At 35.2% G+C, this 14,260-nt stretch overlaps 1 protein-coding gene across 2 annotated transcripts in view; it reads right to left on the bottom strand.

Moving 5' to 3' along the window:
- Positions 1–14,260, bottom strand: part of STPG2 (sperm tail PG-rich repeat containing 2) — a 514,734-nt gene that overhangs the window by 350,440 nt on the left and 150,034 nt on the right. For both annotated transcript variants that reach the window (XR_009563864.1, XM_060298816.1), the window contains exon 6: positions 10,453–10,612. Coding sequence is in view for 1 of the 2 variants with exons in the window: in XM_060298816.1 (XP_060154799.1) it covers positions 10,453–10,612 (160 nt within the window). In the remaining variant the exon portion in view is untranslated. The remainder of the gene's footprint in view (positions 1–10,452; positions 10,613–14,260) is intronic.

The raw sequence follows: 14,260 nt of genomic DNA, 5'->3' as shown, positions 1-14,260 counted from the left end.
GCCAGAGTATAACCTTACAATATTTGTTGACTATTAAATTTCAGGTAAGTTGATAATGTCAGTGCTCCATCCAGATTTTTCAGATTCCTTTCAGTACATTTTACACACCTCCAGCTATTGTGTGCTTTTCCTTCCAGCAGCCAGCACCTATGGCTCTTTTTCAGAGGAATGCTGTCAGAAGCCCAGTTTGTCCATAAGCATAGAGATCCAGACCTGCATGGGAATTTACGTGCCCCCAGGGCAGCCCTTTATCAATGATTGATTGATATAGGAGTATGAAAGCTTCAGCGCTTTTGCTTCTGGGTAGGACAACTTTCAGGTATAGCTTACACTGCAAGTATCCCCTTTGAGATCAAGCTAAAGCTAGGTTACCCTCTGCAGGACTTTGCCTCAAACTGCACGCTTGCTGGGCTTCCAACCCTTCCGATTCTTGTTTCTCCCAATCCTTTACCAGTTGCCAAGGGAGGCAGGGGTTGGGGGAGGAAAGGACTGGGAGTTTGGGATTAGCAGATGCAAACTATTACATATAGGGTGGATAAAGAACAAGGTACTTTATATACTTAAAGTACCATGTATATCACAGGGAACTATATTCAATAACCTGTGATAAACCATAATGGAAAAGAATATGAGAAAGAATATATAACTGAACCACTATGCTGTACAGTAGAAATTAACACAACATTGTAAATCAACTGTACTTCAAGAAAAATTTTTTAAAAAGAACTTATACTATAGTCTTGTTTTGCCCGCCAGTCCAATTATTCCATATTTTTACTTTCAACTATGTCTGCTTTCACTTTTCTTTTTTCTTTGTTTAGAATTTGTTCTGGTTATCTATTGCTGCATAAAGAACTAGTCTCCAAAACTAATGGCTTAAAATGACAATAGTCATTTATTTTGTTCATAAATTTGCACTTTGGACATGCCTCAGAGAGAAAGCCTCATCTTGGCCATACAGATTGTCATCTGGGGCACTTGACTGAAGGCTGGAGGCTCCACTCCCACTGCTGCTCACTTCCATGGCTGGCAAGTCTGTGCTGGGTGCTGGGTGCTGGGTGCTGGGTGCTGGCTGGGGCTCTCCCAGGAAGAGGACTGAGGCTCCCTGTTCCTCTTCATGGGCCTCTCCCTGGCTGATTGGCTTTTGCACAGCATGGTGGCTACATTCAAGGGGGGCATTCCAAGAGGACCATCCAGAAGTGCAAGAAATTTTTATGATTTAGCCTCAGAAGTCACATAGCAACTGTTCCGCCATACTCTATTGGTCAAGGTAGTACCAAAAGTCCACTAGGAAACCAGAAATAAACTCCAATACCCAATGAGAGCAGTGTCAACACTGTGCTGCGCGAAGAACACAGAGGATGAAATATCCAGTGGCAAATATCTTTGGAAAACACATTCTGCTACTGTCCACTCTCCAGCCACAAGATTTCATGTCTCCTACATGCAAAACTCAAGCAACCCTGCTCTGAAGACTCCAAGATTTCATCCCATTATGGCATTAACTCAAAGTCCAGGGTCTAGTTCAGATGTGAATGAGACTCCCCTGTTGTAGTTCTTCTGGTGCATCCTTTTGAATACTGTTCCTTTCAATCTAAAGACCTTCAACTAAAGAGACAAATTATCAGGCTAATGGTATAACAGTCAAAAAATAAATGCTAAAACACATCTGTTCAAAGGGGGGAAAACAGGAGAGGCATAGCACTTATAGTTGCACAGCATTTCAAATCCAGCCGGGCACAAGTTGCCAGTTCATAGATGAGGGTTCAGTCCTACTTCCAAGGAGTTGTTCAGTATAGTATGTTCAACAACTCCATTCTGTGGGTTCTTGGTTCCATCCTCTAAGTTACCTTCCTTTTCCATAAACAGTAGCCCATGTTTGCAACTAGGTAGTTTTTTCAGCCAACTTCCTACCTACAGAAATTCAAGAGTCCAAGTCTTTTTATTTTATATATTGTGTCCATTCCTCTTAGTTCAAGTTGACATAATCATGTTTAAAACCATGTGGACTTTTTGTTTTATCAGTTTATAATTCATTCCATTATACAATGCCAAATTTACAAGATGTTTGAGATAAGCTCTCCTCTATATACAAGCATACCTCAGAGATATTGTGGGTTTAGCTCCAGAACACTGCAATAAAAGAATATCTTGATAAAGTGAGTCACACAAATTTTTTGGTTTCCCAGTGCATATAAAGTTATGCTTATGTTACACTGTAGTCTGTTAAGAGTGCAGTAGCATTATGTCTAAAAGAATGCACATATCTTAACTAAAAAAGTCTTTATCACTAAAAACTGCTAAACCATCATCTGAGCCTTCAGCAAGTTGTAATCTTTCTGCTGGTAGAGGGTCTTGCCTCAATGTTGACGCTGCTGACTGATCAGGGTGGTGGGTGCTAAAGATTGGGGTGGCTGCAGCAATTTCTTAACATAAGACAACAATGAAGTCTGGCATATAGATTGATTCTACCTTTCATGAATGATTTCTCTACACCATGCAAGGCTGTTTGATAGCATTTTACCCACAGTAGAACCTCTTTCAAAATTGGAGTCAATTCTCTCAAACCTTGCTGCTACTTTATCAAATAAGTTTATGTAATATTCAAAATCCTTTCAATAATTTTCACAGCATCTTCACCAGGAGTAGATTCCATCTTTAAAAAAAAACACTTTCTGTGTTCATTCATATGAAGCAACTCCTCATGTGTTAAATATTTATCATGAAATTGCAGCAATTCAGTCACGTCTTCAGGCTCCATTTCTAATTCTAGTTCTTTTACTATTGCTACCATGACTGCAGTTCCTTCCTCCACTGAAGTCTTGAACCCCTCAAAGTCATCCTGAGGGTTGAAATCAAGGTCTTACAAACTCCTGTTAAGGTTGATGTTTTCACCTCTTCCCATGAATCACAAATGTTCTTACTGGTATTTAGGATGATGAATCCCTTCCAGAAGGTTTTTAGTTGACTTTGTTCAGATCCATCAGAAGAATCACTACCTACGGCAGCTAGGTCCTTATGAAATGTATTTCTTAAATAATAAGACTTGAAACTCAAAATTACTCCTTGATCCATGGGCTGTAGAATTAATGTTGTATTAGCAGGCTTAAAAACATCATTAATCTCACTGAACATCTCCATCAGAGCTCTTGGGTGACCAGGTACATTGTCAACGAGCAGTAATATTTTGAAAGGAATCTTTTCTTTCTGAGCAGTAGGTCTCAGCAGTGGGCTTCAAATATTCAGCAAGCCACGTTGTTAACAGATATGCAGTCATCTAGGCTTTGTTATTCCATGTATAGAGCACAGGCAGAATAGATATAGCATAATTCCTAAGGGCCCTAGGGTTTTTGGAAAGGTAAATGAGTATTGGGTACAACTTAGTCACCAGCTGCATTAGCCCCTAACAAGAGTCAGCCTGCTCTTTGAAGTTTTGGAGCCAGGCACTGACTTCGCTCTACCTATGAAAGTCCTAGATGGCATCTTCTTTCAATAGAGCGCTGTTTTGTCTACATTGAAAACCTGCTGTTCTGTGTAGGCACCTTCACTAATTATCTTAGCTATATTTTCCAGATAACTTGCTGAAACTTCTACTTGCCGCTTCACCTTGAACTTTTATGTTACAGAGATGTCTTCTTTCCTCAAACCACATCGACAAACCTCTTCTAGCTTCAAACTTTTCTTCTGCAGCTTCCTTACCTCTGTCAGCCTTCAGAGGATTAAAGAGAGTAAGGGCCTTGTTCTGGATTAGGTTTAGGCTTAATGCAATGTCGTAGCTGGTTTGATTTTCTATCTAGACCACCAAAACTTTCTCCATATCAGCAGTAAGGATGTTTAGCCTTCTTAACATTGGTATGTTCACTGGAGTAGCACTTTTAATCTCTTTTAAGAACCTTTTCTTTGCATTCACGACTTGGCTAACTTGTGGAAGAAGCCTAGCTTTCAGCCTATCTCAGCTTTCAAACATGCCTTTCTCACTAAACTTGATCATTTCTAGCTTTTGATTTAAAGTGAGAGATGCAATATTTCCTTTTACTTGAACACTTATAGGTCATTGTAGGGTTATTAATTGGCCTCGTTTCAATATTGTTGTGAATCAGGGAATAGGGAGGAAAGGGGGAGAGAGACAGGGAACTGCAAGTCGGTGGAGAAGTCAGAACACATAATTTACCAGTTAAGTTTGCCATCTTATATGGTGCAGTTGATGGTGCCCCCAAACAATTACAATAATAACATCAAAGATCACTGACTACAATCACCATAACAAATATAATAGTAATGAAAAATCTTGAAATATTGCAAGAATTACCAAAATGTGACACAGAGACAGGAGGTGAGCAAATGCTGTTGGAGAAATGGTATGGATAGTCTTGCTCGACGCAGGGTTACCACAAAACTTCAATCTGTGAAAAATGCAGTTTCTGCCAAGTGCAATAATTCAAAGTACAGAAAAAAGAAGTATACCTGTATTATGTCTCTATATAAAATCTATACATTTTCAGTTATTCTTTACAACTTACCTCCCCCCTCAATAAACAAAGTCCATTTTCTGTTTTAAGGCTACCACTCTACTTCAGACTTTGATTCTGTTATTCTTTATATTCTAAAATATTTTGCATCAGTTCTTTCCTGCCCCCCACCCCACCCAACATAGTCGATCTCTCCTCAGATTAAGCTTTTCCCATAGTCTTCAAAGATTCTTTACTACACAAAAAAGTGAATAACTCAGAAAACTAGTATTCTGTATATTACATTTAGGGTAGTTTTACCTATGACATACTTATTAATAAATTGAACTTTCTCAAATTATGTATAAATAAGAATTTACTTTAAATATATATGAAGTGCCCAAACAAAAATAACTTGAGATTGAAAACTAATAAAGTTAGCTCATTTTCAATAATAAAATTTCTACCATTCTTATTAATGATATAAAATCAACCAGTCTCCAAAACTGATCTGATCAATTTTTGCCTATACTCAGAATTATCTTGCATTTTAACAGCCCAAAAGCATTTCTGGAAGCTAAAGAAAAACAACCAAAAAATTACATATTTATTGAAATAGGTTAACAGCACTCGGCAAGTGAGATGAACTGCATTTTCATAAATTCCATAGTATTTCTGAATCTATAATATTACAAGCCACTGAGAAAATAGAATAAATAATTAGTTTTCACACTACACTGATTTTTATATCAAAGGTATTGCTTATGTTTATTGAAAAGTGAACAAAAATATCTTCATGGGATATGTTCAATTAACTTCTAAGATAAATTATATTTGTTTCCTAAAATAATTTCCTGTGGGAATGTGATGCAGAAATCACAATGTTATTTTCATTAGAAATGATCTATACTTTCTACATAAAATAAGTCTCAGTACCTGTTATGTTCAGCCTACAAATGTTGTATTATATGCTATGTATTGCTTAATCATTCACTTAAATATTTAATTAAAATTATGCTTTAAACTTCAACTGTTTTCTATTTAAAAATATTAAAATCATTTTACTTACTTTAAAGCATTGTATGTTCATATAGAGAAAATAATTAAAAATTAAAAAGAAAAACACAATATTTTACCACCCTAAGGCTATTTAATCACAGATCATTTTCTAAGTGAGGTCTTCACTGATAACATTTTTGAAATTAATGCAGAACCCACAATGAACTCCCAATCCTCCTTTTCTCTTATTTTTCTCCATAGCATTTATAGCCACCTAGTATTCATTCTTTTTCTTTCTCTTCCTTCCCTCATCTATCAATCTATTGGTCTATTTCTTCATTCATTTATTAAATGTCTCCATCCTAAAGCTTTGCTCTATGAACAACATTTATATTTTGTTCACTGCTCTATCACAAGTCCCTGGAACACTGCTAATACATAAGAAGCTCTCAGTGCATATTTGTTAAATGATTGGTTAAATGATTAGTCAAATGAATCCTATCTTGTTATCAGGTTTAAGCAATATATACCATTTTAAAGTTTTTCACAGGACTCTTCAGTTTTTACATCAGAGTTAACTAAACCCCATTTTTCTTTCATTTAGAACCTTAAAAACTTCATTATTAGTATTCTTGGATGAATATACTTGATGCTTAAAACTTTGGATATACTATTAATTATTTTTTAGGGTAATCCCAGAAGGAGAATTTTAGGGTTAAATGGCATGTATATTTGAAACATTCTGCCAGCCTGCCCTTGACAATCACTGATATCAACTTATACTTCCACCACAATGTAGGAGAGTGCCCAATTTTCCACACTCTCAAAGTTTTCTTCATTTTCTTTTTAAATTTGCTGAGTATTTTTCTCCTCTAAATGTCCAAAAACAGATCACTATGAGAGATAATGTTTAATTCTTTTCCACTTAACAATTTTACTTTACCTGAGCTAGATCAATCACAAAGTCATTTACATGTCCATGAATTAAAACTTGGTGCATACAATGTTCACTGCAGCTCTATTTACAATGGCCAGGACATGGAAGCAACCTAAGTGTGCATCGACAGATGAATGGATAAACAAGATGTGGCACATATATACAATGGGATATTACTCAGCCATAAAAAGAAACGAAATCGAGTTATTTGTAGTGAGGTGGATGGACCTAGAGTCTGTCATACAGAGTGAAGTAAGTCAGAAAGAGAAAAACAAATACTATATGCTAACACATATATATGGAATCTAAAGAAAAAAATGGTTACGAAGAACCTAGGGGTAAGATGGGAATAAAGATGCAGACCTACTAGAGAATGGACTTGAGGACACAGGGAGGAGGAAAGGTAAGCTGGGACAAAGTGAGAGAGTGGCATTTACATATATACACTACCAAATGTAAAACAGCTAGCTAGTGGGAAGCAGCCGCATAGCACAAGGAGATCAGCTCGGTGCTTTGTGACCACCGAGAGGGGTGGGATAGGGAGGGTGGGAGGGAGGGAGACGCAAGTGGGAAGAGATATGGGGATATATGTATATGTATAACTGATTCACTTTGTTATACAGCAGAAACTAACACACCATTGTAAAGCAATTATACTCCAATAAAGATGTTAAAAAAAAAAAACAACTTGGTGCATAAGAGTAGATTGCTTAAAATGTGACAGACCTCATTTAATAATTCCTTCATTAAATGATTCAAATGTGTTTTTATTGGTTACACAACATTTAATGGCATATGGTATACTGATTGCAAATATACTACTTCCCTCTTTAATTTAGACTAATGAAAATGAGTTTTATACTTCTTAAATGTCTGCAAAGACTTCATTTGAATAAAATAAAATCACCTCAATACTGTTAATAAAAGTTCTCAGACAATTTGAAATAAATACACAGCTATAAAATGTTGAGTGATTGAATGTTCTATTAAGTATATGAGTCTCATGAGAAGAATACTATTTGTATATCAACCAAACTCATAACTTAGGTCATTTATCAACCTCAGTTCTTGACACTGTTACCTACAAATATACGACAGTCAGTAATCAATTTTAACTTGCCTATTATTCTATTCTAGGTAGAAAGATAACAATATACATGTTCTTTAAGTTCTGTAAGGCAAAGCACTCAATTCTTCTTAGTTATGTCATGACTCAAGGAACAAATAAGCATATCAAGCTCTACAAATTAATTCAAACAATCTTATAGCTTCATATATATACACGCACACACACATAATAACAGAAAATAATTTTATCTGGCTTGTAAATAATTTGACATAAAACCCAAAAAGGCTCTTCTCACCAGTATTAAGGTTTAACAAAATTACCAATATTTAAATGACAAATAATAGGGTTAAAAAACCCCACTATTTTCTTATTTTATTTCTAAGAAGATATGATAGTAAAGGAGATCATTCATAGGATAAACATTGACACAAAGCGTATAACCAACAGAACTATTATCACTGTACCTTTTGATTATATAACAATGATTTTTTAAAAAAATCAAAAGACTTAACATACTAGTTGTACCCAGCAAAAGTTAAATGGTATTAAGAACTGTAAATACAAATGGGCTATTCTCATTTTATTTATTTATTTATTTATTTATGGCTGCATTGGGTCTTCATTGCTGTGCATGGGCTTCCTCTAGTTGTGGTGAGTGGGGGCTACTCTTTGTTGCGGTGCACAGGCTTCTCATTGTGGTGGCTTGTCATGTTGTGGAGCACGGGCTCTAGGTGTGCGGGCTTCAGTAGTTGTGACACATGGGCTCAGTAGTTGTGGCTCGTGGGCTCTAGAGCACAGGCTCAGTAGTTGTAGCACACCGGCTTAGTTGCTCAGCGGCATGTGGGATCTTCCCCGACCAGGGCTCAAGTCCATGTTCCCTGGATTGGCAGGTGGATTCTTAACCACTATGCCACCAGGGAAGCCCTATTCTCATTTTAGAATCAAGAATTTATTGTCATATTGATCGATAAAAAACCTAACCTAAATGAAAATTAACAAAAAAAGAGGAATTTATTTAGAGAGTTGATAGTATCACACCTGACTTCTTTTCCTTGATTGGATCAATGTAACAGAACAAATAGAAGTTAATCTTCAACTACCAAAACAAAGAATGGATATTAATTAAATTGGCCCTGGCCACCTATTAAATCTATGTTAGAGACATATTTTGGACTGTATACCTTAAGATAGCAGATTAAGTTCAAAAGAATGAATCCTATAATTATCACAGTATCTACATATGTCAGAGGAAATCAGATTTCATAATCATCTCATCAGGTAATAGCTTTAGAAATCCATATGTTTTTTTCTAATGTGTTGATTATAGAGGCATGTGGGATTTCTGCTGTCATTTATCTGAATTATAGGCTACTTTAAGATGCAGGATGGCAAACTTAATGAAGTATTGGCTTATTATGATAAACTCTTTTCATTTAGCAAGCTGGCTAATTTACAGTTGTATAGTGACTTTGACAGTCCATATGTCTTTGACTTCCAAATAATAACTGTCTTCATAATGAAGATATTTCCCTGTCCCAAATTCTTTCAGAAGCTAGTGTTGGCTAGGCATTAAGAAGAAACATGTTTCACATTATAATAAGATTTTATACTTCTAAGGAGCTTCAGCGGTTCTGAAAATGACTTTGAAATACAGTCTTATTAATCTTTAGTATTCTCATGAAAGCCAAGTAGGTGGCAAATATTATCTCACTTTTGTAAAATAGAAACTAATGAAACAATTAGTGAATTTACTTGCCCTAGGCTAAATACCGAAGCAATGAAAAGTCAGAGTGCCAATCCTGGAACTTAACTGAAGATCTTACTATGCATTGCATCTATAATAATTTTTATGGAGACAAGAGTAAAAGCAAAGAGAAAAAAAATCTTCAGAAAATATGAAGATCAATCTAATCTACTTTAAGAGACTCTGCAATAGATATTTGTTACTTGATTGATCGTGCTTGGTCACGGTGACAGTTGATAGTACCTAAACTTCAAAGAACTAATTTCCCTGCACCATTTCTGGGTGACCACATAACGAGTGTGGTCAGAGACAATAGTAAAGGAATTTGAATTCTACTTCAAAAAAGCTAAAACCTGACAAAATCAACAATGGTACAATAACTCAAGAGAAGAAAAAGAAAATAAGAAAAGCTAAATTTGGACTTAAAATGGACCTTTAAGTTGGTAATATACTTGATTCCTGAAAGACAGTGAAAAATAAAGCAAGTCTCTCTGGATCTCAGAGTCTCCCAAGTATTCTTATTTGCTTGACCCATCGTATTCTCCCGCTTTGATTTTTCATTAAAAACTCCATTCTGTTTCATTTTTTCTCTTCATAGTCTCATAAAGATCCATTACAACAGTTTGGTTACTTAATGGCAATACATTTGTAAATTGCTGTTGAAAACTCTTGTTCCCATTCTTTATCTAATTCTCTTGTGTGAAATAATCTACTTACCGGTTCATTTTCATTATCAGGGAAAGTTATTTCATTCTATTTTAGTATAAAAATGCCATTACTAGTAGATGAACTAATCCCAATTTTAAAAATCAAAATTATTTTTGGAATTTCAACCCCTCAAATAAATGTTTACCTTTTATATAGCTGCTTTCTTAATACTTGAGGAAAATTAAAGTAATTCCATGAGACTGGCATGATATATATCTTGTATACAACTGATCTTCCACATCAGTAGTTATTTCTCCTCTAATAACTATAGCATATTAAGAGTTTGGTTTTTTTCTCTAATAGGATATGACTTATTAGCTTTAATAAAATTAGTAAAATTGTCTTTGGTAAAATTAAAAGACATAAAACTCCAAACAAATCTTCTTACAGTTGAAAAAACATCTAAAATCTTTCACTAAATAAGTGGTTATTTTTTTGTCCTGCACACTTAAAAGAGACATGATAAATGTATGTTTACAATTGTCTATTTTAATAAGGAAACTTTAGATTTTGTTTCCATTTCTTTAAAAAGACAGTCTATACTTACCTGGCCCATCATTCACTTTGTCCAGGCACCGATGAGTTGTGCTAAGAAACGAGGCATGTTTTATTCTGGCCACCAAACTACGAGGTGGCATGTATTTATGTTGAACTTGAGACATCTCATATGATTTTTGAACATCATAGGTGCCTGGTGCTGGAACATCCTGAAACAAATTTCAATGGACTAGCATAAACATATAGAAAATTTCCAAAAAGATATAGCATAGGTCACACTAAGCAATGATAATAGAAAATATGAAAATTTTCTTTAATTAACCATTAAAAGTAGAAATTTAAGAGTATCCCTAAATCTATGCCCTCCTTAAATTAACTTGTAAAAATTTAAGATAAAATAAACAGAATTATGAAGTATAGGTTCACATTCTTAAAAAAATAGCCTTCATAATATAGATCAAACTCTAATTTTCAAATTTCATAATGAAAATCAAATTTTATACAGAAATGAGAGCAGTGATTACTTGTTTTCTTAAGCAGCAAAACTATTCCTGCTTAACTGTCCTATGTGAGCACACCTTACTTATTCTACAAATGAGACTGCTTATTTCATTTTAATAGATTTCAATTAAGTTAAAAGGCTTCCCCTTTCATCACTTATGGCTCTTTACGTGCTCTACAGTTACATTAACATTTTTAATCAACATAAACCACACGGATATTAATAATCACAATAATAATTCTAAACTAAATTAAATCAAAAATATCATATATTTGTTGCACAATTAATGCCTGGAAACCATTAGCTAATTACCTCAATGGAAATTTATAAAACTCATTTTCTTCAAATTATTTTAAAACATAGCATATTATATATATAACAAATCTGTTCATCTGTATTATGTATAAAGACCAAATTTCTTAAGTTTTAATGATTTTCTGGCAGGCAGGAGACTTGTATTGTGGCTAAGGTTAGAGACTCTAGCACTAGACTTCTTTGGTTCCACATGTCTGCTCCTTACTTGCTGTGGGACCCTAAGAGAGCTGCTTAACCTCTGTGATCCCCAGCGTCCTCATCTGTAAGTGGGGAAACTATAAAATTTATATCATATGTCATTGGGTTGCTGTGAGGATTAAATGAGTTAAAACAAGTAAAATACTTAGATTAGTTCCTGATTCTACAAAAGGGTTAGCTAATCTTACTATTCTACAAAAGCTAATTTCAACGTAAAAAACAAGACTGAACAATCAGGGTCTAGACCAACAGAGAAGAATTTTAATGTTTCAAATAATTCAAAAAAATTTGGATACTGAGAAAGCAAACTTTTGAAGTCCATCTAGGAGCCATACTTTATAAAACATACTTTCTCTTGTTCCTTATATCCCTATTATCACCCTCAAGCACAAGCCAACAACATTATCTCCCACTTCCAAAGAATCACTAAATACAGTAAAAGTACTGATCATGACTAGCAGAGGAGATTCTCACATGAAACCCCATATTTCTGGTTTAAGTACTGTGTCAAACACAAATGCCACAATCTATAAGTCAACTAAGAAATGTCAACAGCTGTTTGCTTCTTGTCTGCATTAGGAGTACATTTAGTAAAGGCAGGCGGAGGATAAGCACTAGAAGCAATAGCTCCAAAGATGACTTTTGGATCTTTCGGGGCTGCTTCTGTGGTATGTGAAAGGAAAGTAGAAGAGAGCAAAAAGGCACAAAGAAATCATGAGTACAATGTACTCTGAGTATTTAGGAAAGCTTTACAAAGATCTTGATTATCCCTACTATGCATTTTCATTTTTTATCAGAAGTTGTTATTGTTCTTGCTTCCCTTAGCACCCTGCCTGGAGTCACCACCTAGTCCCTCTTCCAGTGCCTAGCCTAGATATGACTGACGGGTTTGGCTGCTGCCACATAGGAACCTTTTTTTTTTTTTTTCTTTTTTAATGCCTCGAAGAAAAAGTAAGTAACGCACAAGTGATCAGTTTTCTTCAACAATAGTGTGTTCCCCTCTAGAAAACTTCGTCAAACTAGCTACCCTAAATTTCATTACATTCACTAGCTCCTCTACCAAGTGAAAATATACTACCCCCATCATGACCACATCTTTTTATAGCATTTTTATGCTTCTCTGAAAACTTATTCCCTACCTGTGTCCTTTACTGATGTTTCTGGGCTCTTCTTACTCATCTTCAACTCTCATTTTATCTGACCAAGAGATTAATATGTCAAATAAATTTTCTAGGCATTAATTAATTCCTAGGATTAGTAAGACAAATCTGAAACCCTGTTTAAAAGCAATAACTTAAACAATACCTATATATAGTACTTTACACACCATTTCAGGGAAAAATAGTATGTATAGATAAGATCATCAAATTTCTGTTGGTGATCCTTTGTACATCACAGAGAAGGCACATGATGAGTGGATATAATAGTCATTTCTCATCCTTTTTTTTAAACCCAGTACTTGAATCCTGTTCCTGTGTTTGGGAAATTCCACACGCTTTGCAGCAAAATCTGAGTCCCAGCATAAAAGCCAAAATTACCTGAGTCTTATCTTCCTGGTCTAACTTTAAAAACCTAGGATATGAATCTAGGTCACAGGCTCAAATGCCAGCCTTTCAACTGGCAGCCAGTTATTCAAAAAGACACAGAACATTAAAAATTCCATTTTAGATTTATTTTATTTATTTTTTAGATTAAAGAAGCTGAATTTAAAAAAAATTCTATTCTAGTGATGGCACTCATAGAGTTAGCAGTTATGTTCCCAGAGGCAACAGTGAGAGGACAACCTGAAAGAGCAATTAGAGACTGAGGGAAAATGCCATAAAATGATGAAATAAAACCTATGTCTCAATGCAAATTAAAGTTAAGTCTAAGGTGTCTTGACCTCTTCGTCTGGAAAACCAGGGCCCTACCTAAAAATGACATAAATAATCATAGAATTAAAATAATTGATGTATGCGAAATTCTTAGAATGGTATCTATAAAAAATTAATAAACAAAAACCTCAATTAAATATAGTCAGAAGATCAGGAGGGAGAGCTCTCAAACCATGGGACAACAGCAGAGCCCAACAGGAAGAAGAAAGACCCTCTTCTTTTCTGGCAAGGACTCAGCCAACGAAATGCCATGGACTCTGTTTTCTATAGCCCTAACTTCCCTTTTCCTTTCTGTAAAAGTGTTCTCCTTCCCTTGCCCTGCAGGGAGTTGCACATGGCTCACCATGGTCGCAGACACCAAACTGCAATTCTCTGCTGATCTCAGATAAACTCATCTTAGCTGGAGAAATATCTGGCAGTCTATTTGTTTAGATCAACATACCTGATACATGCACTTGTATTTGCTTTCATTGCCATTATCATCTTTATTAGCATTATTATTTCTATTAGTTGTGGGACTACATGAAACCCTCAGTGATATCTCCCTTTCCTGCAGAAAGATACCAACAGGATATTTGAAAGCAAAGCTCCTAGTATTTTAAGCCCCAAACAAGCAAACAAACAACAACAACAAAATCCAAAGTAGTTAAGTTGCTGGGAATCACATGAAGACAGTGAATCAGGCAGTAGAAAAAAAAATCACTGGTGGCAACCAACTTCAAAGGAAGGCAGGTCACCCTGTTTGTATTTTGGAAAAACCTTTTCCCATACTTTGTGGTTTTATTTAACCATGTTAAGTTGAGTTGAAGCCCATGCACAATTCCCCATGCCCAGAACCTTTATATTAACCACTTAAAATCCAAGCCTAACTGACCTGGAGCCCCAAAGACCAGCTCTTCATTTCAAAAATTTCAGTATTTTTCCCATCCCTGTTCCCTGCCATTTTGACATATGAAATTTCATATACT

This window comes from Globicephala melas, chromosome 5 (genome assembly GCF_963455315.2).
Source record: "Globicephala melas chromosome 5, mGloMel1.2, whole genome shotgun sequence".
Taxonomy (NCBI): domain Eukaryota; kingdom Metazoa; phylum Chordata; class Mammalia; order Artiodactyla; family Delphinidae; genus Globicephala; species Globicephala melas.
The sequence above is the reverse complement of the archived record's forward strand: the minus strand, read 5'-3'. Positions and strand labels throughout refer to the sequence as shown.